This window comes from Rhinatrema bivittatum, chromosome 4 (assembly GCF_901001135.1).
Source record: "Rhinatrema bivittatum chromosome 4, aRhiBiv1.1, whole genome shotgun sequence".
Classification (NCBI taxonomy): Eukaryota; Metazoa; Chordata; class Amphibia; order Gymnophiona; family Rhinatrematidae; genus Rhinatrema; species Rhinatrema bivittatum.
This window is the reverse complement of record NC_042618.1, coordinates 340,660,832-340,686,595: the sequence shown is the minus strand read 5'-3', so window position 1 is coordinate 340,686,595 and position 25,764 is coordinate 340,660,832. Positions and strand designations below refer to the sequence as shown.

Genomic DNA, 25,764 nt, shown 5'->3' with positions numbered 1-25,764 from the left:
GCTCCTCTCTGTCATTGCGATATAATTTGTACCCTGGTATAGCATTGGTTATCCTCGAACAGCAATTTACCAGCGTGGGAAAGCTTTGGGCTGCTCGGGTAGCTGGAGGCTGCATTGGGCCATATTCCCTCCTCTCCTGCATGCTGGAATCACGTGGCTTCTATTTCTCTGCAGCAGGCCTGACCACGTGGAGACAAGGTGGCTCCAATAGTGATTTCCCAGCACAGGAAAGCTTCTGGCTGCTTAGGGAGCCGGAGGCTACATTTGGCAGTGTTCCCCCTCCTCTCCCACATGCCGCGATCAAGTGTCTTTGGTTTCTCTGCAGCAGGCCTGGCCACATGGAGACGATGCTGCCGACAGTGATTTCCCAGTGTGGGAAAGCTTGTCGGGCCAGCAGCCTGGCTCGGGGACAGCTGAATGCAGCAGGGCTATGCCGTGATTCTTTTCTGGAGGGGAGGGGCCCTCCTGGGGAACGAGGCTGGTAGGAGAGCCAAGATTCCCAAATCCCTGTCAGGATCATAATTGGGAGCCTAAACAGCCTATCAGGCAGGAGAAGGGCTAGAGCTCAGAAGGTGATGGACTCCTGGGAGCCCAGGGACTCCCCTCCCCCATTGTCTCCAGCGATCCTGTAGGGGGAGTGGGGGGAGGAGATGTGAGCTTTGGGCTGGATAGGGGAGAGGATGATATGGAGTTTTCCTTAGAATTTGTGTTGCTTATGCGTAAGGCCTTTTTAACCAGGAAAAGCACTGGCTTTAAAAGGCCATTTCTATCAGCCATCTTGTCCTGCTGCAAAGTGGTCGAGGGGCTCCTTGGCCAGGGGATCAGTGGACCTCCATCGCCGGCTGGACTTGGACCATCCTAAGTAGCTCAGATGATTCGGACCTGGATGACCTGGAAGATGGCCTTGGGATTGGTCCAGAGGTGGATCAGGATAACCCAGCAGATCTCATGGCAGATGTCAATCAGGACAGGGATAAGGACATGGCTGATCCTGAAGAGATCCCGATAACAGAGGGAGATGATCCACGGGTGGTTCTTCTGTTCCATAAGGAGGAGTTGAGGCCCCTTATTTCCCATGTTCGGAAGGAACTGAGTATTAAGGAGGTCCAGGAGGAGTTGGACAATGAAGGGGTGGATCCAGTGTTCGTTGGACTCCAGGGCCCACCAAAAACCTTTCCTTTCTCTAAAAGAATCAAGAAGCTAGTGAACCAGGAATGGGACTTCCTGGAAGTGAGCCTCAAGGTGGATAGAGCTGTAACAAAGTTGTATCCCCCCACGGAGGATATCCTGCAACTGCTGGTATTGCTGAAGGTGGATGCTTTGGTCTCGGCAGTCACTAACAAGACGACCATTCTGGTTGCGGGTTTGGCAGCATTAAAGGGCGTGCAGGACCATAAGCTAGAAATTCGTTGGGAGAATATATTTGAAGTCTTGGCGCTGAGCTTGTGAGTGGTGATCTGTGAAACTCTGATGCAGAGGGCCTGTTTACGCTGGGTCCAGAAGTCTCAGGATAAGTCTTCAGCAGTCGCTGGTATTAATAGCCAGGCAGCTCAGGTGAAAGCCGAAATTGCATATGAGGCTGACGCGCTTTATGACTTAAGCTGGACTTTGGCCAGGAATATGATCGTGACGGTCTCGGTGCAACGTCTGCTGTTGTTGCAGTATTGGTCAGCTGATATGTGGTTCAAGTTTCAACTCTATAATCTTCTCTTTAAAGGAAGGAAAATTATTGTTCAGGGAGGTCCTGAAGCAAGGTTTTGAGGGAGTCTAAAGGGAATAAGCTACCAGAGGATAACATGACAGTCAGGTAGTCTTTTCTGCCTTGCTCTAGGTTTCGGGAGGTGTGGCAGTTTTCGTCCCAGTAAGGGTTCTGCATTGTCTTTGGGGCAGAACCAGGGGTCCAGTAGGCAGCAGTCCTTTCGAGGCACCCGTAGACTTCCCTGAGAGGGCTCCAATCAGGGGGCCCTTGACAGTAAGGCTTCACAATGAAACCAGGCTGGTCCACTCTCTTGAGATGGTGGTGGAAGACCATCTATCAAAGTTTTACAAAGATTGAAACAGAATTACCTCAAATCAATGTGTTCTAGAAGTAATAAGGGTCGGCTATGCTTTAGAATTTTTTCACTCCATCACGGAAGCTTTTGTAGTATCTCATTGCAGTGGCAAGCAAGTAGTGATTCAGGACTCGTTGTGTCACCTTTAGTTGCTGGCATGATAGTATTGGTAGGGGCCAGGGAGTGCAGTCGCAGGAAGTACTCAGTTTACTGTATCATGCCAAAAAAGGAAGGAGCCTTTAGTCTCATCCTCGATCTGCAAAATGAGTTCCCTGCTTTTCCGTATGAAAATGTTGCAGATGGTGATAGCAGCAGTTCGTCTTGTGGAGTTTTTCGGGTCTCGCTGGACTTGACAGATGCCTATCTGCACATACCCATTTGGGAAGAACAAAGTTTCTTTGTATTATAGTTCTGGAGTAAATTCCAGTTTTGGGCCCTCCCTTTCGGTTTGATGACCGCACCTTGCACGTTCACAAAGGTGATGGTGGTGGTGGCAGCAGTTCTCCGCAAGGAGAGGATCCTAGATCTGGACGACTGGCTTACCTGAAGGAAATTGGAGGAAGTATGCCGTCAGTCTGTGAGTACGATGATGGATATGTTTCAGTCCTTGAGCTGGGTGGTGAATTTGGCGAAGAGTCACCTGAGTCCTACCCAGATGCTGGAATACTTGGGGGCGAAGTTCGATACTCAGCTTAGCAGAGTGTTTCTCACCTCAGAGGGGATTCGGAAATTACAATCCCAGGTGGTGTGGATTTTGCAGATGCCATTGCCCAGTGCTTGGGATTATCTTCAGGTCCTGGGTTCAATGGCATCTATGTTGAATTTGGTGCCATTGACTTTTGCCCACATGCACCTTCTACAGGGGGTATTGCTGTCACGCTGGAATCCGTTGTCAGAGGAGTTCATCGGCCTTTATTGCTGCAGGTCCAGTCTCTCGTGGTGGCTGTGACGGCCCAATTTGGAGAAAGGGATGGGCCTGGATGCTCTGAACTGGGTTATAGGGAGCACGGATGCCAACCTCAAGGGTTGGGGGGGCGATCTGTCAAGAACAGTTGGCACAAATACTGTTATCGCCAGTGGAAGCATCCTGGTCTATCAATCTCTTGAAAATGAGAGCAGTGTGCAGTGCATTGGTGGAATTCCTTCCACAAGTCTGAGGTCAAAAGGTCAGAGTATTTTCAAACAATGCGACAATGGTGGTTTATATCAACTGGCAAGGGAGAACGAAGAGTTGGGCAGTTGCCCAAGGAGCCCAGGACCTTTTTGCCTGGGCAAAATAACATTTGCAGGGGATAGCCGCTTCACAAGTTGTGGGAGTGGACAATGTGCAAGCGGACTATCTCAGCAGGCAACAGTTGAACCTGGGAGAATGGAAGCTGTCAAAGGAAGCCTTTGGCCTTATCCAGTCTTGTTGGGACACTCCCCGTCTGGATCTGATGGCATCAAGGAGCAACGCCAAGGCAGCAAGTTTCTTCAGCTGCAGATGATAGGTCATAGCTGAGGGCATAGATTCTTGGGTTCTTCCATGGCCAACAAGGATCCTGCTGTGCATGTTCCCTCCATGACCGTTAATAGGTCAAGTGTTTAGGCGCATCGAGAGGCATTCAGGCCAGGTAGTGCTGCTGGTGCCAATGAGGCTGCGTCATTCGTGGTTCACGGATCTGGTTCAGTGCACCATTGACGGGTCACTGAGATTGGCTCATTTGCAAGGGCTGTTAAGGCAAGGTCCTATTTTCTCGGATCGGGCGGATCAATTTTGTCTCGCGACTTGACTTTTGAGAGCAGGCACGTGCGACAAAAAGGATACTCTGAGCTCATGATTTTCAAGGGCTTAGTTTACAATTCTTTGTGGGTTCAGGTGGCAGTCTTGGGGTGTTTCAGAGGTATACTCCAGGAAAAGATCATTGGCCTCACATCTGGATGCTGAGAGGTTTTTGAAGGGAATCAAGCATCTGCAGCCACCGGTGCATAAATTGGGTCCGGTGTGAAGTTTAAACTTGGTCTTGCAGATGCTTTGTGGGCCTCCATTTTGAGCCATTGAGTAAGGCGTCATTAAAGGACCTCATGCTGAAGGTGGTATTTTTGGTGGTGATTTGTTCATTCAGTGTTGTGTCCATCGCTGCTCGATGCCCTCACTCCACACTCCTTACCACTGTGGCGACTCCCTCCAGGCCTGATGGACGGTCTGCTGCCGCGGCATCTTCTTGCCGTCTTCCTCCGACGTCCCCAGAGTTGCATGACGCTACGGATCCGCCATATTCCTGATGACGTAGGGTGCGCTCGCACTTTGAAATATGTACCAGCAAGGGCGCGTACCTCGGGGGTGTCCCCCTGAACTGACGTCATCCGCTTCCAATATAAAAGGTCTCAGTATTTGCTAACGAATTGAGTTAGCAAGGATTCGTCCAAGCTACTCTGCCTCCTCGGACTTACCAGGGGTGCCCGCTCCTCGGGGGCCTCGCTCTCTTTTCTCTATTTCAGATTGCCGATAGTAACTGGTACTCGCTCCTCGAGGGCCCATGTTCCTGAACACTCTGAACATTCTCTACTGCCTGGAAGCTATCACAGATACTGACAATTGTGAGTTACCATCATTCTCTCAGAGCTTTCCCTGGAAACAGGTACTCGCTCCTCGAGGGCCTAACCCTTTCCAGCTACTGAGCTTTCTAAAGACCTAATGTGAGATCTGTCATCCAGTTCTGGCTATGAACACAGCATACCCTGCCTACTCACTATCTGTAGTTTCTCTACAGCTCAGCAACCCTGGGATCGCTGTTCCAGTACCTGAGGGACTTCAGCCCTGCCGGGCATATCAGCTCACTACTGCCACCTCTGGTGGTTCTACTAACCTGTCTAATAAAAGAATTATCTGTGTCTGTCTCCATCCTCAAGCCTAGCCGGTGGTCCCTCTCAGGATATCCTCCTGGGGGTGCAGTCATCTGCCATCGGCCCAAGGATTCACCTATCTACATTCCTCTACAGCTGAGTGTTCTCTCTGTTGCTGAAGACTCCCCACCAGGAGTCTTCAGCAACAGATTCATTACAGTTTGTTACTACTCCCTCTACAGGAGCTAAGCATATCAGTTTACTAACTTCTCCTTCCTCAGGAGTAGATTATAACAGATTGCTAACTCCGTACGGAGATTCATAACAGATTGCTAACTCCCTAGCAGATCCTTAACAGATTGCTAACTCCTCCCCTTCATAGGAGTTTAACCATCACAGATAGCTAGCTCCTCCTTCCAGAGGAGCTCGCTCATAACAAGATCGCTAACTCCTCCTACCGCAGGAGCAGGTTCCTAACAGATTGCTAACTTCCTGGCAGATTCATAACATTCAGAAGGATCTCGAAGCTGCAGGTTTTGTCCTGTAGGGAACCATTTCTGAAGATTTTGGACGAGAGGCTGTCTTTGCGCATGGTACTCTTGTTAGTATCTAAGGTGGTATCTTCATTTCACCTGAATCAGAATGTGGAGCTTCTGCCTTCCCGAATTGTCTGCTGAGTTGCTGAGGTCACAAAATGTTTTAGGCGGTTGGATCATTTGTTTGTATTATTTGGAGGTGCAGAGATGGATGCAAGGCCTCCAAGGACACGATAGTGAGTTGGCTGAAGAAAGCTATTGTTTCGGCCTACCTTTGTAAGGGGAGAAGAATTCCAGAGGGGTTGCGTGTGCACTCTACTAGAGCGCAAGCAGTGTTGTGGGCTGAGTGTTAGTTATTGTCACCATAGGAGATTTGTAGATCAGTGATGTGGTCTTCTCTTCACACTTTATCATGCCATTACCATTTAGATGTTCAGGCTCCAGGGGAGCTGACCTTTGGCTAAAGTGTGTTGAGAGGGGGGTCTTTTGCAGACCCGCCCAGTGTAGGGGTGCTTTGGTACATCCCACTTGTCTGGACTGATCTGGGGTACGAACAGGAAACGACAATTGGTTCTCACCTGCTAATTTTCGTTCCTGAAGTACCACTGATCATTCCAGAGGCCCAGCCCCTTAATGTTCTTAAGACCGTTATGGAAAATCCAGGTTCTGGCATGCTTACTGGGAAGAACTGTCAGAATGTATATATAGAGGAACCTAAAGAAGTTTGCCAGGTTGTGGTTAGCCCCTGGGGTTGATTTTTGGTTTTTCTGTTTGTGGAGCTCCAACCTTTGAGTTTGGCATTCACCCTCATTTAGGGGGTTGTTGAGTTGTTGAGGAGTTGTTACTCTATAGTAGGCTTGGGTATGGGTCAATATTGAAGGACTGCAGGAGGCACTCTCAGTTACGTAGCAGTGCATCAAAGTGTTTAGTTCTCTGCCTCCATCTGCTGGTAGGGATGCAAAACCCACTTGTCTGGACTGATCCGTGGTACTTCAGGAACAAAAATTAGCAGGTAAGAACCAGTTTTCCTTTCTGAAGTTACATAACCCGATATAGGCATAAAATCACACACCTATACATGCGCATAGGGGAGAGAAGTGTTCTGGGGGGGGAGGGGGAGTCTGGGCAGCGCTGGGACTCACATGCACGCTTTTTAATTCTAAAACATTAGGCACATAAGTTCTCTTAGCAAAATTATGTGCATCAAATAGCGGGGGGGGGGGGGGGGGGGGCGGAGGATTGTGCAGGCATAGCTGCACTGGGATAATTTTCAAAGCGAACTTCCACATGTAATGTCCTTTGAAAATTGCTGTAACTCGCGGGCATAATAGCCTGCAAATAAATGTGGCCTGTTAACAAAAAATTACCCCCCTCCCCCCACTTTTTTTTGTATGTTTTCTAAATGATCAATTCTTGATTAATACGTCGGGGGTGGTCCTCATGCAGGTGTACACACAAGTGAAAAAAGGGGGAAGATGTTAAACTGTACCTACCTTCCCACACTCATCACCCTCACGTTGTAGTCTGTGTGAGAGAGACAGCCAGAGGGCTTTTGCTAAGGGCTTTGACATCCCGCGTATAAGTTTCACTCTTTGAGGGACAGGGGAGCTGCCGGCAGTGGCATGCCCATCCAAGGCTGGATTTTTAGATTTGGATTTTAGATTTAATTATTCGACTTTGCCAAACCTGAGCTCAAGACGAGCTACAATTTGGGTACTGTAGTAGTTAATTTCCCAACCCGAGAGGGCTCACAATCTAAGTTTTAGGTGAGGCCAAGAAAGGTGAAGTGACTTGCCCAAGGTCACAAGGAGCATTAGTGAGAGAAGTAGGATTTGACCCTTGGCTTCCCGAGTTCCCAGCCTGCTACTTTAACCAGTAGGCTGGTAAAATATCCTGCAAAACCCAGACCAGCTGACCATGAGGTAGGAGATCATGGGAAGCAGAACATAGGCCTGATGTTGCCTTATACTTTGAACTCTTTCCAGTTCAGAGCTGCTAACTCTCCAGCATTAATTCTGAGAAAACCGAAATTGCTATTGTTGTTGGCTCTTTCTCGCTCCCAAAATGTTCATTTTGCTTTCTGTACCATAGAAACAGAAAACACAATGGCAAATAAGGATCATTGAGCCCATCTGGTCTTCCCAGTTGATCTCTGGTTTTCCCCTCATATCCTTGCAACTAGAGATCCTCTAGGCTTATCCCAGGCTTTTTTTTAAATTTCATTTTTGTCTCCACAATCTCCACTGGGAGGCCATTTCAGGCATCATCGTCCTTTCCATGAAGACATATTTTCTAATGACCCTGAGTCTACCCCCATGGAGCTTCAAACTGTGACTTCTTGTTGTAGAACATTCTTACTATAGATTATAGTTTTCAGATATTGACCACTTATATCACTTTGACAAACGAAATCCGTAACCCACATTCAAATGCACAGAGGAGACCTGATGTTTAAATACAAATGAGCTTCCTTGGGGGAAAATAATCTTAAATGCGGTTAGTAACATGGATCTGTCGGGCCCTCTTAATAGATGTTTTTATTCTTCTTTTTTTTTTTCTGCAGAAACTGCTCCTGTACCACCTCCGAAGCCCCCTGTGCAGAAACCTCCAGTTCAAGCAAAGCCAAAACCAAAGAAAGAGAAGGCTGATGTGAAATCCTTGCAGCCCTCTCCGAAACCTGAGCCCAGCCAAGAAATTCGCAATATCATTAAAATGTACCAGAGCAGGCCTTCCATCGAGCCACAGCCTTTACAGCCAGTCAGGTGTGAGGCCAGCCTTGTGGTTATGGTTGGGGGTTCGCTCCCAGAGGCTTGTGCTTATCAGGGGGAAGATACGGTTTGGTCAATGTAACCATCTGGTATAAAAAGAGCTAAAATGAGTGGATTGCACAGGTGGATCTGAAATATAGCTGGGCCGTGCAAGGATGTGCACCAGTCATGATTTTAGGTGACTGAACTTCCCTGTGGATGCGAATATCGTAATCCGCCCTGAGCCATGCGTTGGAGGTGGCGTAATATACAAATGTTTAAATTTTTAAAAAAAGGCGGTGGTTCATGTGAACTGGCATACAGTTAGAGGGCAATTTTGGAAGGCATGTCTGTGGATAAAAACCCTGCTTCAGCAGCAGAAATGACCCTTTTATAAAACTGCCTGCCTGATGTGTGGGTGAAGGCTTGTTCATAAGACCTGAATGCGTGCACTTTTACTCCGCACGTGAGTCTAGAGATGATCTGGAGGGGGAGGGAGCAAAGTCTGGAATGGATTCTCTGTTATGCGCGTTTCTTTTTCTTTAATTTAAAAAGTATGTACAGAAACCTTCACAGTAAAGCCACCCGCACTACATAGCAGGTACCTATACTTGTAGGTAGGTAGTTTTGCTGGGGGTAATTTTCATAGTGATCTTACACATGTAAGTTGGCTTTGAAAACTGGTGTAACAGCCTGTAAAGTTTTATGTGGGCTGTTACAAAATTTACCCCCCCCCCCCCCACACAATGTGACTGGAAGTTATTTCGATAATTGCTGGGTAATGCCACCCAGCTTGGCATCATGCTATGGGTCTGCTGCTCATGTGCCTCAAATCCTTGTAGTGAATGTTGGGCAGCGTCTAGGCCAGGGAATGCCGTACTGTGACCGGGGACTTGCCAAGGAGAGAAGGTCATGGCACCAAGCTGGGGTAGCCTCTGGTACTTGTATTAAGGGATTTTCTAATTCGCTTGTCTTCCTGCAGGAAACGGCCCAACTACCTGTTCAAAAGGAACGACCCAAAAGACGAAGCATTGTTGAGGCTGGGGATCATGGATCAAGTACGTTTCCCCCTCTCTCCTCCCCCCCCCCCCCCCCCTCCTCCATATCTAATCTCCCTGCCGCCCGGGCATTAGCGGTGCTGGGCGTGGAACCCAGCACTGCCACAGCCATCTGGGTTGTAACGTGCCATGCATGTGAGCTGCCACTGCCAGCCAGCACGTTGTAAGGCATACACCCATCTTCCAAATTCTGCTGCCAGAATTATGTCAGGAGGGCGTGGGCATCATTTCTTCCTGCCACCTGCTTAAATACTGTTTTCCCCCCCCCCCCCCCCCCCCCCCCCCCCACCGGGGTCCTGCTACCCTGTTCCATCCGGCTGAGAGGAGTGCCCGGATATCACAGACATCTGTTAACCTTACATGCAGGTTCATACCTGTATTTTAAATGCCTCTTCTCAGACCCCATTGCTACCACCTGACGCCCGGGGGGCAGGAGGATCTTCGAAGCCTTTTACATGGATCAAATAGCGATTTTTGCCCGGATACACCAGCCCTCTGAAACCTGCCCTTCCTCAGCAGTGCATGCATAATTTATCTATCCCCACCGCGCGCGCTGTTAGCCACGTTCAGGAGACGTGTCCCGGGGGTGTTTTGGGTGGAAACTAACGCGCATAGGTTCTATTTTCGAGTCCGTGCACGTTATTTTTCATGGAAGATCTATATCCGCACGGAAAGCAGGTACAAAAGTCCACGGGTGTAAGAGCTTCCGAGGGAAAGCGCCCGCATCCCTTTCCTTTGGAAGTTTGGACGGAATCTGCAGGTTAAAGGTGCCCGGGGGCTTTGCTTCACAACAGAGTCTCTAATAAATCGTTACCCCCCCCCCCCTCCCCTGCCCCGCTGACCTGTGGGAAGTGAAGTGGCCCGCTCCTGTTTGTTTCCCCGCTGAAGACGGGCACACACGGTGGCTTGCACTAGCTAAGCGCCCTTGGTTTAAATTGTAAAGTAATGATGCTGTGGATGCGGCGCTCACAGGCCCTGGAGGGAGATGGAGCTGGATTTCGGCTCACGTTGCACTCGTGTTACATTGCACAAGTACCACGTTCCAAAGGGAGCCACAGCCTGTGGCCCCTGCCCAAGGACTGTTACTGTAATACTTGGGCCAGCTGGTGGGGTGGGGGTTATAAAATAGAGCAGAGCTTTCCAAACTTTTCATGTTGGTGACACACTTTTTAGACAAACATAATTTCACGACACGGTAATTCAGTCTACTAGTTCAGTGCTTCTCAACCTTTTTTCGGCCGGGACACACCTGACAGATGGTTCTCACATGCGTGACACACTGAACATGTGACCATCACGGGACAAAATGTAAATATACATTCTGCATCCTCAGGAACCACGTCGACCCCCAAAAATGGGTGCAGAGCAGAACTAGGGCATTACCCGTACGGCTCACCATACAAAAAAAAGATATTCTGGATCTGATGACATCTCAGTAAAAGCAAAGCAAACTCTCTTTACTGGCAAGCACAATACCCCTCCTTATGAAAAGACAGTAATTAACCAGGCCCTAAACACTAATACACCTCCTATTGGGAAAACAGAGCAAGCCAAGCTGCTATAGATACCCACTTAGAAATAATTGTAAAACTATACTAATAAATGTTACAAAACAGCTGATGAACGGAATAACATCCAACAATTAAAAACTCATAAAAATTATTAAAAATTGTCTAAATATCAAAATATTTCAAAACAGCAGACACATCACATAACACCCAATAATTAAAATGGCAATCAATCAAGAAAAATAAACTTAAAAAGCTGCCTTTACTTACCTTCTCCAGCAACTCTCCTACTCCTTTCCCTTCCAGGCCAATAGCACTCACCAGAAGCAGCAGTGGCTGCTGAAGCTCTGTCCTCACAGTCCTCTTCCTTAGGGCCCACAACCAGTCACAACCAGTCTCTGTCTCACACAGACCAGTAACTTCCATAACTAGTATCTCTTCCTCACACACACACCAGTCACCTCCCTGACCAGTCTCTGTCTCTCACACACACACACCAGTCACCTCCCTGACCAGTCTCTCTCAATCACACACATGCTGTCACTTACATTCAAGCACACACATACTCTGTCACTTACAACCACACACACTGCCACTTATGCACCCATTGTACCACACACACACACACACAAGCTATCACTCATGCACCCAGGCACCCATTCTACCACATACACACACACACTGCCACTCATGCAACCAGGCATGTATTCTAACACACACACACACAAAGCTGCCACTCACGCACCCAGGCATGCATTCCAACACACACACAAACACACAAAAAGCTGCCACTCACCACTCAGGCACCCATTCTACCACAGGCACACAAGCTCTCACTCATGCAATCAGGCACCCATTCTAACACACACACACACACACACACAAAGCTGCCACTCACGCACCCAGGCATGCATTCCAACACACACATACATAAAGCTGCCACTCACGCACCCAGGCATGCATTCTAACACACACACACAAAGCTCCCACTCACGCACCCAGGCACCCATTCTACCACAGGCACACAAGCTCTCACTCATGCACCCAGGCACCCATTCTAACACACACACACACACACACACACACACACACACAAGCTCTTACTCATGCACCCAGGGACCCATTCTACCACACACAATCACACAAGCTCTCACTCATGCACCCATTCTACAACAGGCACACAAGCTGTCACTCATGCACCCATTCTACCACACACACACAAGCTCTCACTCACGCACCCAGGCACCCATTCTACCACAGGCACACAAGCTCTCACTCATGCACCCAGGCACCCATTCTAACACACACACACACACACACACAAGCTCTTACTCATGCACCCAGGCACCCATTCTACCACACACACACACAAGTTCTCACTCATGCACCCAGGCACCCATTCTACCACACACACACACAAGCTCTCACTCATGCACCCAGGCACCCATTCTACCACACACACACACGCACACAAGCTCTCACTCATGCACCCAGGCACCCATTCTACCACACACACGCACGCACACAAGCTCTCACTCATGCTCCCAGGCACCCATTCTACCACACACACACACGCACACAAGCTCTCACTCATGCACCCAGGCACCCATTCTACCACACACACGCACACACACAAGCTCTCACTCATGCTCCCAGGCACCCATTCTACCACACACACACACGCACACAAGCTCTCACTCATGCACCCAGGCACCCATTCTACCACACACACACACGCACACAAGCTCTCACTCATGCACCCAGGCACCCATTCTACCACACACACACAAGCTCTCACTCATGCACCCAGGCACCCATTCTACCACACACACACACAAGCTCTCACTCATGCACCCATTCTACCACACACACACGCACACAAGCTCTCACTCATACACCCATTCTACCACACACACACACACACACACACGCACACAAGCTCTCACTCATGCACCCATTCTACCACACACACACGCACACAAGCTCTCACTCATGCACCCAGGCACCCATTCTACCACACACACACATGCACACAAGCTCTCACTCATGCACCCATTCTACCACACGCACACAAGCTCTCACTCATGCTCCCAGGCACCCATTCTACCACACACACACACACGCACACAAGTTCTCACTCATGCACCCATTCTACCACACATGCACACAAGCTCTCACTCATGCACCCAGGCACCCATTCTACCACAAGCACACAAGCTCACATGGAGCCTCTTCTCATTGTTTGGCCTCCACTTCTCAGCCACCTCTGGCCTGACCTCCCGCAGTACGCAACGTCTCTCCAGCCACCTCCCGCAGTGTGCAGGGTCTCTCCGCTCTTCAGCCACCGGCAGCGGCGCACAGTGTGTCTCTTCGTTCTTCGGCCCCGCCGCCGGCAACGTGCAGGTCTCTGCGCTCTTCAGCCACCGGCAGCGGCGTGCAGCATCTCTTTGTTCTTCGGCCCCGCTGCTGGTGACGCACAGGTCTCTCTGCTCTTCAGCTGCCGGCGGCGCGCAGCGTCTCTTCGTTCTTCGGCCCCGCCGCTGGTGACGCGCAGGTCTCTCTGCTCTTCAGCTGCCGGCGGCGCGCAGCATCTCTTCGTTCTTCGGCCCCGCTGACGTCGGCGCGCAGGTCTTTTCGTTCTTCGGCCCCGCTGGCGTTGGCGCGCAGCGTCTCTTCATTCTTCGGCCCCGCCCCTAGGGAGAAGGGAAGCACAAGCGGGGCAGTGGAACACCGGGAGCCGCGACACACCTGCCGGAGCTTGGCGACACACTGGTGTGTCGCGACACACCGGTTGAGAACCACTGTACTAGTAAACCAGAGGTTAAAGGTTAAACGAACGAAACATATTTCGACAATTTATGTATGTTTCCTTAAATATATACATAAATAAAATGTTTCACGACACAACCTATCTCATGAAAACCTTAAATTTATATTAAAAATATATATTCCAAGATTCATGTTATTGTTATAATTTATGAGAAACAATAATAAAACAAATTGTCTGTCCCCCACACACTCATCTCTCTCCTCCCCCCAGCACATGTCTGGCCCCCACACACTCATATCTCTCCCCCTCAAGCACATGTCTGTCCCCCCAGCACGTTTGCCCCCCACTCACTCATCTCTCTCCCCCCAGCACATGTCTGGCCCCCACACTCATGTACCTCGTCTTTTTGATTGTTGCCAGTTAAGTGCTTCACTGCTTGCAGTCAGTACTCCTCATGGCCAGGCCTCATCGGCAGCAGCAGCCAATGCAAGGATGGCTGGGCTCGTTCCACCCACCAAGCCCCCCAAAAAAACGCGATTGACAGCAAAAATCACCCAATAATAAGCAACCCATAAACTGAAAAAAAAAAAGTGAATCTCTAGAAAAAAAAAAAAGCCCAAACTCGCATCAGAGTTGACCGGGCTTGCGTGACACACCTGCACACTGCAGGCGACACACTAACGTGTCCCGGCACACAGTTTGGAAAGCTCTGAAATAGAGGAACAATATCCCAGATACTTGCAAAATAAAGGCTCATGGCACTGTAGCCCCGTAGAGGCCAGTTCTGATTGAGCTGGAGGCCCAAAGGAGGCGGGAGGGTACTGCTGAGCCAAAATAATAATTTAAAAAGGAGCGATACCAATTGTCAAATGGGAAGGTGGTTGCAAACCTTCTTCTCTCCCTTCAAGGCAGTGCTGCAGCCACAGGGAAGGGGTTATGCCTCCCCCCCCGACCTTCTGCCTGCCTTGCCCGTTTCTTACCCCATCCTCTGAGGGTCTTCACGGGGAAGGAGCGATCCCGGGTTGCTCTTGCTTTTGCCCTGCTGTGTGTCTCAAAGGTGTTTCGCTGGCTGACCGAAGGCCGGTGCCGTTTTGATATTTTGCAGTAAAGGAAAAATGGCGCCGGCCTTGGGTTGCCCGGTGCCTATTCTGAGAAGCAGCGCCGGCAGGGTTAGGAGCAACTGGGGATTCCTCCTACCCCATGAAGGTCCGCACGGGATGGGATGAATAGCGGGCAGGCAGGCGGAAGGGGTTTACAGGCAGAGCCGGGGCTGGCGAGAATACGCACCCGTTTAAGCTTCAGGCCCCCACCTTGAAAGCTTAGCTCTGCCTACGTCGCTGCTTCAAGGGGGCCTCGCTTCAGTACAGCCTGAGGCACGTGGCTGGGGCAGTGGACGAACGAAGGCGATCCACGTCTAGTACTGGCAACCTGACGCCGGACGCTAGCATTAAAATTGCAGGGATGAAAGAAAACGGAGCACGATGAACATAATCATTGTCGGGTTGTTGTTTGTTTTTTTTTTTCTTCTTTCCCTACAAAGGTGTCCCCCAGGACAAATGAAGGCATTCCCCCGACGTCTTCCGCACAGAACGACAAAGTCGCTACCCCGACCCAATCCATCCGGGAAAAGCAGCTGCCCCTGTTGAATATCTTTGCCACTCATCCCCCGTCTCCAGGGACTTCCCATACCAGCTGCCCTCCACCACCACCTCCTCCTCCTCCTCCTCATTCTCCTTCCTCCATTCCTCCCCCACCTGACACCCAAGCCCCAGCGCTTCAGGAGGCAGACTTGAAAGGTAAGGGGGGAGGGGTGAAACTTCCCACACTGATCTCCCACCTCCCAAATCTCAAGTTTTCCATGGGTTACTGCAGTCATTGACTATGATTTAGGTTAGAGTGAGCATGAAAAGAGTTTATAGGTCTTCGTGGTTTCAGTGTATGGAGGGAAGATCACCTATGAATTGTAGCACTGATCCATGTTTTGGTGTCAGCCAGCTCATAGTTCAGTATTTGTGTATTTATTCAACTTCATTTTAATGGTCGGGATGGGGGGGGGGGGGGGGGGAGCCGGCCTGCTTCCAAATATTTTTATCTGGAATTTGTCACATCAAGGAGTTATTTTATTTATTTATCGCTTTTCTCTACCGACGTTCGTTTGCACATCACATCGGTTTACAGTGAACAAGTATGAACACATGGAAATTAGCACGAGAAAAAGAAATTACATCTCAACATTAAAATGCAACATTACAATATTTCAGTTCAGTTGAATTACAGAAAGTCGGGTGAAGCTTAAGGGTGAGTAGAGAGAAGGTCAATAGCTAACTGTATTATAACTATATACAGTAAAATGGATTAGTGAGGCCGGGCAAACGGCTTACTGCATTTTTTTTTCTTAAATCTAACTAGATAAATGAAGCTTGACCGACGTGCCCGCAAATGCGCAGTAGAGAGCAGCTCTACTGCGCATGTGCGGGCGAGCACGTCAGTCTTAGGCAGCGTCAAAAAAAACCAAAAAACATGGCGGCAGCGGTGGTAGCAGCGGCAGCGGGCAGCGGTAGCGGGCGGTAGCGGCGGCGGTAGCGGGCGGCAGCGGCGGCGGTAGCGGCAGCGGTGGTGGGCGGTGGCGGTAGCGGTAGCGGGCGGCGGCGGTAGCGGCAGCGGGGGCGGGCGGCGGCGGCGGTAGCGGGCGGCAGCGGAGGCGGTAGCGGCGGGCGGCAGTGGCGGCGGTAGCGGGCGGCGGTAGCGGCAGCGGCCAGTAGCGAGGGAGGGAGGAGAGAGAGAGAGGGAGGGAGGGACGGACTAAGTGGGAGGGACGAAGAGAGAGAGTGGGAGGGAGTGACTGAGTGAGGGGGAGGGACTGAGTGAGGGGGAGTGAGCGGGACTGAGGGAGAGGGAGGGAGTGAGTGGGACTGAGAGGGAGGGAGGGAGTGGGACTGAGGGAGAGTGAGTGGGACTGAGTGTGAGTGAGAGGGAGAGAGGGGGAGGGAGTGAGTGAGACTGAGTGGGAGGGAGGGACTGAGTGAGAGGAGAGGGAGGCTGGGGAGGAGTGGGTGAGTGGGTGGGAGGGAGGTAGGGGAGAGAGAATGAGGGAGGTAGGGGAGAGAGAATGAGGGGGAGGTGAGAGACAGAGGGATGTAGCCCGTTTTAACGGGCTTAACGGCTTGTATATATATATGGCATAAGAAGATTAGTAGGCCGAGAAAAGCTATATACAAGGGCGTATATTATAGGGGTGCTACAGTTTCAGGGCTTGATTGATAGAGAGGGGGGGATTATGAAAAGGCTTATGTATGCAGGCAGGCCTGGTAGATCAGGGACTGCCATGTAGAGGACCTGGGGGTTGATTTCCAGGTGACGTTTTCTCTGCAGCGTGAACTGGAGTTGGGGATACCGTAAAGGTAGCGCTCCCCACTCCCTCCCCCCGACCCTGGAGGGAGAGCCTCAACCATTGCTCATCACTGACATTTAGAGGGCAATTTTCAAATATTCCGTGGAGCTGCAAAGTAATGGATTGATTTTAAAAGCGTTGCTTGAGCAAAAACAGCCACAAACGCACGTATGCAGGCCTCACTCGAGCAATGCGGATTTTAAGAAGCTGCGAAGTACGTGCGTGTGACAAGAAGAAGGGGCGGGAAAGGGGAGGAGCATGAGCATTCTGGGGCGGGGCCCAGACTTAAGCTCGCAAGTCTGCATTTTAAAAAAGCTGACCATGACGCGCGTCAGCTTGCTATCCATGTATCTTTACTTTTGGTGCTGATGAGCAGCAAATCTGGAGATCTCGAGTTTTAGGGGGTTTGGCACAGCGTGAGGGTTAGGGGTCAAGTTGGGGGCCTGCAGGATGAAAAACCAGACAAGTCTTGAAGACCTCGATATGAACTGGGCAAACTGGTGGATTACTTGTAAAAATTGTTTTTTTCCCTCATGCGAGCATGTTTTATGTTCAATATATTTTTTATTAAGTGGTGTAATAGCTCCAAATACAACAACAGGCATGAAACTCAATAATACAACAAAAGGCATCCACCCACAAAGGGTAAAGTTTCCATCTGATAAAGAGAAAAGATACCACTAACATTTTCTATCCCGGCGGCATAATATCACAATATGCTATCGGTCTTGGAACCCGGGTTCCCGCCCGGGCTCCGGCAGCCTATTCCGCACATTAACATAGCCACCAAATACCCCTCCCCCCTCCCTGCAAATCATTCCCAAGAGTTCAGTGCCGTAACACCAACAAGTCTCAGATTGCAGTCCAGTATGGTCAACATCCACTACTGAGGATCAAGCTCCTGGCCCTGTGGGGCAAATGTTGAATATAAACATCCCACGTCCGTAGAAACAGCTGACGACTTTTCGATGAGGTCCGAGATGTCAAGTTGTCAAACTCCATCAGCCGGTGAAAGTGTACTCTCCAGGTCCAAAATGAAGGCCCCTTATGCGAGCATGTTTTAAAATCTGCCTGCATACGTGTGTAAAAGCCACTAAAGCCCTAGCTAAAATATGCGTGAGAGGGGTACTTTAATTGATATGCGCGTACTTGTGAGCACAATTTAAAATTGCAGTGTCTTTCTGCTTATGCGCCAATGTGCACGTTTATGGGCACATGCTCATTCTTTTTAAAATTACCCTGTTTGTGAGTACTTTTACTCTGCATGCTTGCAGCTATTTTGCAAAGAGAGACTATCCAGTTAGTATCTGAAAAATAACAAATGTAAAGCACACATACTAAAAGCTCCCATGTACTTTGCACCTGCAGTTTGTGCAGGAGTGCGGGGTAAAAACAGTAGGATACTTTTGTATCCCAAGTGTGCGTGCTGTTTTTCTCCCCTTGAAACAAGCTCATCCCTGGAACACGAAAAGAACACTTTCCTAGCGTGTAGCCAGATGGACTCAGGACCAATGGGTTTATGCTTCCTTGCCAGCAGATGGAGACAGAGTCAGGTTTCAAAGCTGACGTCACCCTAGATACACCCCTGCAGTGACCTCAGCCCTTTAGTTTTTCTCCGTCTCCAGCAGATGCGGACATGTTTTCCCTATGGGGATCGCTGTACCTTTTGGAAGTAGAAATTCTACTTTTAAATTGGAGAAAAGACTGAGCCCCACTCTCTTGCGGTGATACCTAAAGGTCCCTCCCCCAGTTGAGAATTCCTGAGGTGATTTCCGAGATCCCTCAGAGGTATGCTTTGGTCCGGTAGATGGTTCTCGGCGTGGACTTTGCTGCTGAAGCAGCTGAAAGGCAGTGGGTGCAGAAAGTTGAGCACGGTGGTGATGGCCAAAGCCCTCTCCCCCCACAGCTGGTAAGCGCTGAACCCAGGTAAGTAAAAAAAAAAAAAAAAAAAGACAAGAGGAAATGGACTTCCAAGTGGGTTGAACGGCCTCACCGGTGGGCTAGGCCCCACTTTAGGCTTGATCGGCACATCGTGTGGTAGGCTGCAGAGGCGCCATCTTGCTCGCGTTTTTCTGCCTGTGTTGCCCACCATAGAGCTTCGGTATACACAGTGTGTGTCGGCTCTGCGCACGTGCTGTGCGCATAATGTTGTGCGTGTACATACATGCGCAATTTACTAGGCACAGAATACAAGTAAAGCCGGGCGCAAGGGCTGTGCATGCACCTCGCTGTGGCCCGTGTAGGTGCCCGAAATCTATGCACATAAAATTTTAGGTGCAAGCCGTCTAAACACACAGTTACCATCGCCAATGGCTCTGGCAGCAAAGAAACATAAGCGCTTCTCTCTCTGCACTGCTTGTCATCTTAGGGCTGCACAGTCTGACTTGGATTCTTGCTTATATCAGCACTCTGAGGAAGCCCAGAGAGAGTTGGCCTCCCCAGACTTTGCTAAGACCAGCTCCTCCCATTCAGAAGATGAGTCAGCCACAGCCTTGACCGGAAGTACCCCAGAACTGAGTAACCCCAGGACTGGGTCATCCATGGGAGAGGGAAATTTAGCGGTACCTACCCCAGTGCCTACTGCGCTAGGCATGGACCTAGCCGCCTTCTCTTGGGTGGAATTCTTTCAAGGCCTTCAAGACTTTGTACAGATGCAGTCTGCTACCTCACTTGCTCCTGTCCAGATGGAACCTCAGTTGGTAAGCCCTCCTTCTCCCAGTTTTATCAGCATGCCGGTTGATCTGGGCAAAGTCCATGAAAGAGAGTCTCCAGGTGACCAACAGGGTGACCTCCTTGCTTCAGGAACTCAGTTGGGTCGTAAACCTGGATAAAAGCAATCTCAAACATTCCCAGTCCTTGGAATATCTGAGAGTTCGGTTCAACACCAAGCAGGGCAAGATCTTCCGCCTGACCATGTGGATAAGAAAGTTGATGTCCCAAGTGCGACTGTTGATGAACACGATACATGCGACCATTTCAACGCACCCTAATGTCACGTTGGAACCTGCTTCTCAAGACTAAATGAATTGCCTCCACTTACCGATGGAAGTATGCTCTCAGCTCCAGTGGTAGCTGCAGAAAGCTCATCTGGACAGGGGTGCACCCTTGAACCCTCCAAACTGGCTGGTCCTCACGACAGATATGAGCCTCTGGGGTGGGGGAGCTCGCTGTCAGGAGCTAATGGCCCAGGGACATTGGACCAAGGAAGAGGCCTCTCTGGAACATATACCGCCTGGAAGCCCAGGCAGTCAGATTGGTGTGGCTACAATTTAGTCACATACGCCAGGGTCAAGCGGTCTGCTTAATGTCAAACAACCCACAACGTTAGCCTATAGCTTCCACCAGGATGGAACTATAAGCCAGCAAGTGTCACAGGAGATAGATCTCCTTATGGAATGGGCAGAAATACATCTACAGATGATCTCAGCCTCCCACATCACAGGAAAAGACAATGTCAGAGTAGACTTTCTAATCAGGAAGAGTCTGGATCCAGGAGAGTGGGCATTGTTGGCCAAAGCCTTTCAGCTGATAGTAGATTGCTGGGGTTTCCCGTTCACCGACCTGTTGGTTGCATCTCACAATGCGAAGGCTTCCCGATTCTTCAGTCACAGAAGAGATCAGTTGACCCTGGGGATCAATGCACTCATTTAGACCTGGCCAGAAGAGGAGCCTCTATAAGCCTTCCCTCTGTGGCCCCTCCTAGGCAGGGTCATTCGTAGAATTGAGCACCACAGGGGATTAGTCCTACTAGTAGCTCCAGATTGGCCCAGGTGTCCGTGGTATGCGGACATGCGGAGACTCCAGGTGGAGAACCTCTGTGCCTCCCACCATACAGGGACCTGCTGCAGCAGGGACCGGTCCTTCACGAGGATCTGACTTGATTCTGTCTTACGGTCTGGCCCTTGAACGGGCTCACCTGATGAAGCAAGGATATTCAGCGGCAGTAATTGCCACCTTACTCCACGCACAGAAGTTCTCTATGTCGCTAGTGTTTGTGCGGGTCTGGAGAGTATTTGAGGCCTGGTGCAAGGAATGCAGTGTTTCCCCTTGGATGGTCAAAATCCCACTAATTCTGGAATTTTTGCAGGATGGCTTGAATAAAGGTTTGACCCTTAACTCCTTGACGGTCCAGGTAGCAGTGCTCTTCTGTTTCAGCGGCGAGGTGAAAGGAACCCACCTGTCGGCTCATCAGGACATGGCCCGTTTTCTGAAAGGGGTGAAGCACCTCCAGCCACCCCCTACGGTGGCCAGTTTCTTTGTGGAATCTTAATCTAGTATTGGAGTTTTTGGCAGGGCTTTCCTTTTGGCCGCTGCGCAGTCTTTCCTTACGTTTTTTAACCTTGAAAACAGTGTTCCTGATGGCTACATGCTCGGCATGTCGCATCTCTGAACTACAGGCATTGTTCTGTCTGGAACTATTCCTCTAGAAGACTCCAGGAGCATTACAACTTCGTACCGTTCCATCCTTCTTTCCCAAGGTAGTTTCTTTTGAATCAGTCCATTTTGTTGCCATCCCTAGATAAGCACAAGGACGTGCAAGAATACCACCTCCTCCGCCATTTGAATGTCAGTAGGCTTTTAGTGCAGTATCTGGAAGTTTCAGAACTGGTCCGAAAGACTGACCACCTGTTTATCCTTCACGGTGGAAGGAGGCAGGGCAAACCAGCTTCGCAGACTACCATAGCTCGCTGTATTAAGGAGGTGGTCACAGAAGCCTATGTGGAGGCAGAAAAGCCATTACCCCTGGTTAAAGCTCAATCCACTAGGGATCAGGCAGTCTCATGGGCGGAAGCTAGACTGCTGTCGCCCGTTAACCTCTGCCGAGCGGTGACGTGACCCTCCTTGCACACTTTCTCCAGGTTCTATTGCCTGGACTTTCAGGCCTGGGAGGATGCAACCTTTGCAAGGGCGGTGTTAACTGGACCATGGGCAGCCTCCCACCCAAATTGGGAATAGTTTTTGTACTACCCATTGGTCCTGAGTCCATCTGGCTACACGCTAGGAAATGGAGAAATTACTTATCTGATAATTTAGTTTTCCTTAGTGTAGACAGATGGAGTCAGCATCCCACCCATGGCTGCCCAAGAACAGAACCAAGGATTCACCCATGGAGTGGATATCTATTCCAAGAGATTACGGGTAAGCCATCATCCAGTCCCTAGATCAGGGCATCTATAATCTTACTGGGGGTCAGTGCTTGTTTGGTTGCGTATAGTTACAGTTATCCATTTTTAATCAAGTTTTTTTCGATAGTATGTCCAGAGTGGCTTTTGAAGAGAATACTGAAGGTCTGAGGTCACTGCAGGGGTGTATCTAGGGTGATGTCAGCTTTGAAACCTGACTCAGTCTCCAACTGCTAGCAGGGAAGCACATAACCCTTTGGTCCTGAGTCCATCTGTCTACACTAAGGAAAACAAAATTATCAGGTAAGTAATTTCTCCAATGCTATGGTGGGCTATGTCTGCTCGTAGACAGGCCAAGGGAGCAAATTTTAAGCCAGGCTGTTTTATCCAGGTATATCTGTATTTATCCGAGCAAATGGCCTGGAAAGTTGCCTTCTTCATGACTTGTCTCTGGAAGGTTGCACTGGGGAATGATATTAAAGAGAGGAAAACCAAACATCCCCAGGTAGTTGCAAATGAAGGCTTCTAGCACCAGAGCCCAAAAGAAGCTGGTTCTGACTGAGCAGGAGGAAACTGTCAGGCTAATTCATAAAGTATGAATGAGCGAATTCTCCTGCTAATTTAAGATAGCTGGGATTATTCAGCAGCGTGCCCAGGCCATTGAATATCCCTGCAGAAGTATCTGCATGTTTATCTGGCTTGCTTTGCTAGCTGGCCAATGGCTGACTATGGACCTCCATATATGGAACATCTCGATGAAGTAAATCGAACCTTATAAAACAAAATGTATCGCATGCTTGATGATGTAAAAGGGATGTTTGTATTTTACTTACTTCCTTTCTGTATCATCAGAAAAACAGGGACTTGGAAAATACTTTTTAGTTTTTATTAGGACGACCATAACTGGGATATTGCCGTGACGGCAGCTTTCCCCACTGTTGCTGTATTGGAGCTCAAAGCTTTTGAAATGCCGTGTTATGTGAGAGTACAAATATGAGGCACTTTAGAGCACTTATTTGTGTATGATATCCATTATGTGATGTCACAATGACCTTTGGTTTCCCGAGCTTTTGATACAGCCTCTTTTCTCTTTGCCCAGCCTCTGCTCGAGGAATCCACAATGATGCCAACATCAAGTCGCAACTCTGCAAACTCACTGCTAGCGTCTATTTCTCCTATGCCAACACCACCTGGAAAATTTTCCTGCGAAAGGAGGTACAGTAGGTCACCCACTGTCCTGGGTGCCAGGCGCGCACATGGATGCTGAGAAGCATCTTGGGTTGCAGTCGCCGGCTTGCACTGCAAAACAATTGGGCTTGGAAAGGGGGCGGGAGGTGTTCCACATCTGAGATTGGGGATATATTTAAGATAAAACTTGAGAATTTCAAGTGTAAGCAGAGTTGCTCTGTACTACTGATTGTAATAGACTAGCAGTGGAAGGGTAAGCCCTAACCTACAAAAGTCTTTTATTTTTTAATTCTCTATGGACCCACATTTAACTAACAAGAGGTCATTCTATAAGGCTAAAGGATTATAGACTTAGGAATAAGACTAGAAAATATTTCTATACAGAGGAAGTAATTTTCAAAGGAGTTATGCACATAAATGTAGCACATATCGTAGCAATTTTCAAAAGCATATTTACGCCCTATGGAGTGAGTTTTCATAGGAATTACACACATAAAAGTAGCAGTTTTACAAAGCCCATTTCCATGTGTAAGGTCCAGTTATATGTAGGGATGTGCATCGTTTTTCTGACGGACGAAAATATCGTATGATATTTTGTAATCCGTCAAGAATTCAAATATAAAACAAAACAGGAGAAAAAGAAAACAACACTCCAGTTTACAGCATGATTTTGCAATAAATCATCTTTTGCACCAGGATTGAATTTCCTGCTACTTCAAGAAGGGGAAAAATATCCATACACACACATGCACATCATAGAAGAAAAAAATTTGATCGAAGAAATTCTCACCCAGACCCCCCCCCCCTCTAATGAGCTTTTGGCAGGCCAGTGTGCTTGCACAATTATTTCTGCAGCATTTTATTTTTTTTACCTTCCAGAAGTTGCAGGGAGTGAAACTGTAGGGTCAAACGATGGGACATTTTGAAATTGTGCTAACAAGGTGACCTGCAGGCACTCGGCATCTTTTTTTCTGTAATTTTCCGTAAAACTTTACATTTGACAGTTAGGTGCCTAGAATATGAAAAAGCTCATGTAAGTTGCCAAATTGTGCATCTAAATTTAGATCATGCATGCAGACAAGCAATCACAAGTACATACTGTAAGGGTCTTATCTTCAGTGGGGTGGGTTGTTTTTTTTCATATTTTAAGCTCCCTGTAGACTTAGAATCTCCATCTAGCTGCAGAATTCACACCATAATCATATGGTGCTCTGAGGAAAGTGATCATTTAATTTTTTTTTTTTGGTGGGGGAAGTATCACTGAGAGAAACAAACTGGCAGGGACCCAGGCTTGTCATCTTGCAGTCTGTGTAATAGTCCTCTTCTCATTTTGCTACAGGTTTTTTATCCCAAAGAAAAATTTACTCACCCGTATTGCTTGAACCTGCTGTGTGACCAGGTGAGCCCCTGCTGCAAGATTCTTCTTAATCTCTCACCTTCCCTTTTTCCTCCTTCCTTTTTTATATTCTTGGTTTCTCTTTCTTTCCACCCAGTCCCTCTCCCTGCTCTACCCCCTTTTCATCCTTTGTTTACCCCATGCCTCTTTCCCTTCTTTTATTTTGTGCTACTTTATCCATTTCACCCCATGGTTTCCTACTACTAGTTAACATACAGCATTAGTAAGCATAATTATTGCTATAAAGATACATAAAATAGAGAGTCCCTGCTCCATGGAGCTTACAATCTAGTTGAAACAGACAAAAACATAAGAACATGCCATACTGGGTCAGACCAAGGGTCCATCAAACCCAGCATCCTGTTTCCAACAGTGGCCAATCCAGGTTATAAGTACCTGGCATGTACCCAAACATTAAATAAATCCCATGCTACTAATGTCAGTAATAGCAGTGGCTATTCCCTAAGGGGTAGATTTTCAAAGGGTTATGCGCGTAACCCCCGAAAACCTGCCCCTGCGCGCACCGAGCCAAGCCCCGGGACGTGCGTATGTCCTGGGGCTTCGAAAAGGGCTGTCCGGGGGTGTGGTGGCGGTCCGGGGGCGGGGCCGAGTGCTCCAGCACAGCAGCCTATGCCGGGGCATGGTGCGCCAGCAGCTGGCCAGGGTGCGCAAGTTACGCCCGCCAGAGGCAGGCGTAACGTGACGAAATAAGGTAGGGTTGGGGGTGGGTTAGGTAGGGGAAGGAAGGGAAAGGTGGGGGGGGACCAAAAAAAAAGCTCCCGATTTCGGAGCGGCCTTGGAGGGAATGGGGAAAGCCATCAAGCCTCCCCTAGGGCTCTATGCGCACAAGGTGAACAAATGTGCACCCCCTTGTGCGCGCCGACCCTGGATTTTATAACATGCGTGCGGCAGCGCGCGCATGTTATAAAATCGGGTGTACATTTGCGCACAAATGTACCCCGCACGCGTAACTTTTAAAATCGGCCCCTAAGTCAGCTTGATTAAGGGACATCTCCTCCAAATTCTTATCCAAACCTTTTTGTTTTTAATATATTCTTTATTTTAATTTTCCAGAAATATTACAGCATCTGAAATTGTAAACAGGATACAATAAAACCCTCCCCATTCCCATTCCCACTTCCTCCATCCCTCCCCCTCCCCACTTGC

The 25,764-nt window shown here is 49.0% G+C and overlaps 1 protein-coding gene across 1 annotated transcript in view; it reads left to right on the top strand.

The window, feature by feature from the left end:
* The window catches only part of MYO15B (myosin XVB), a 198,806-nt gene that overhangs the window by 91,154 nt on the left and 81,888 nt on the right, over window positions 1-25,764 (top strand). Inside the window, exons 22-26 of the mRNA XM_029597500.1 lie at window positions 7,980-8,178; window positions 9,146-9,221; window positions 15,040-15,295; window positions 23,113-23,228; window positions 24,541-24,600. Of these exons, the coding sequence (XP_029453360.1) occupies window positions 7,980-8,178; window positions 9,146-9,221; window positions 15,040-15,295; window positions 23,113-23,228; window positions 24,541-24,600 (707 nt within the window). The remainder of the gene's footprint in view (window positions 1-7,979; window positions 8,179-9,145; window positions 9,222-15,039; window positions 15,296-23,112; window positions 23,229-24,540; window positions 24,601-25,764) is intronic.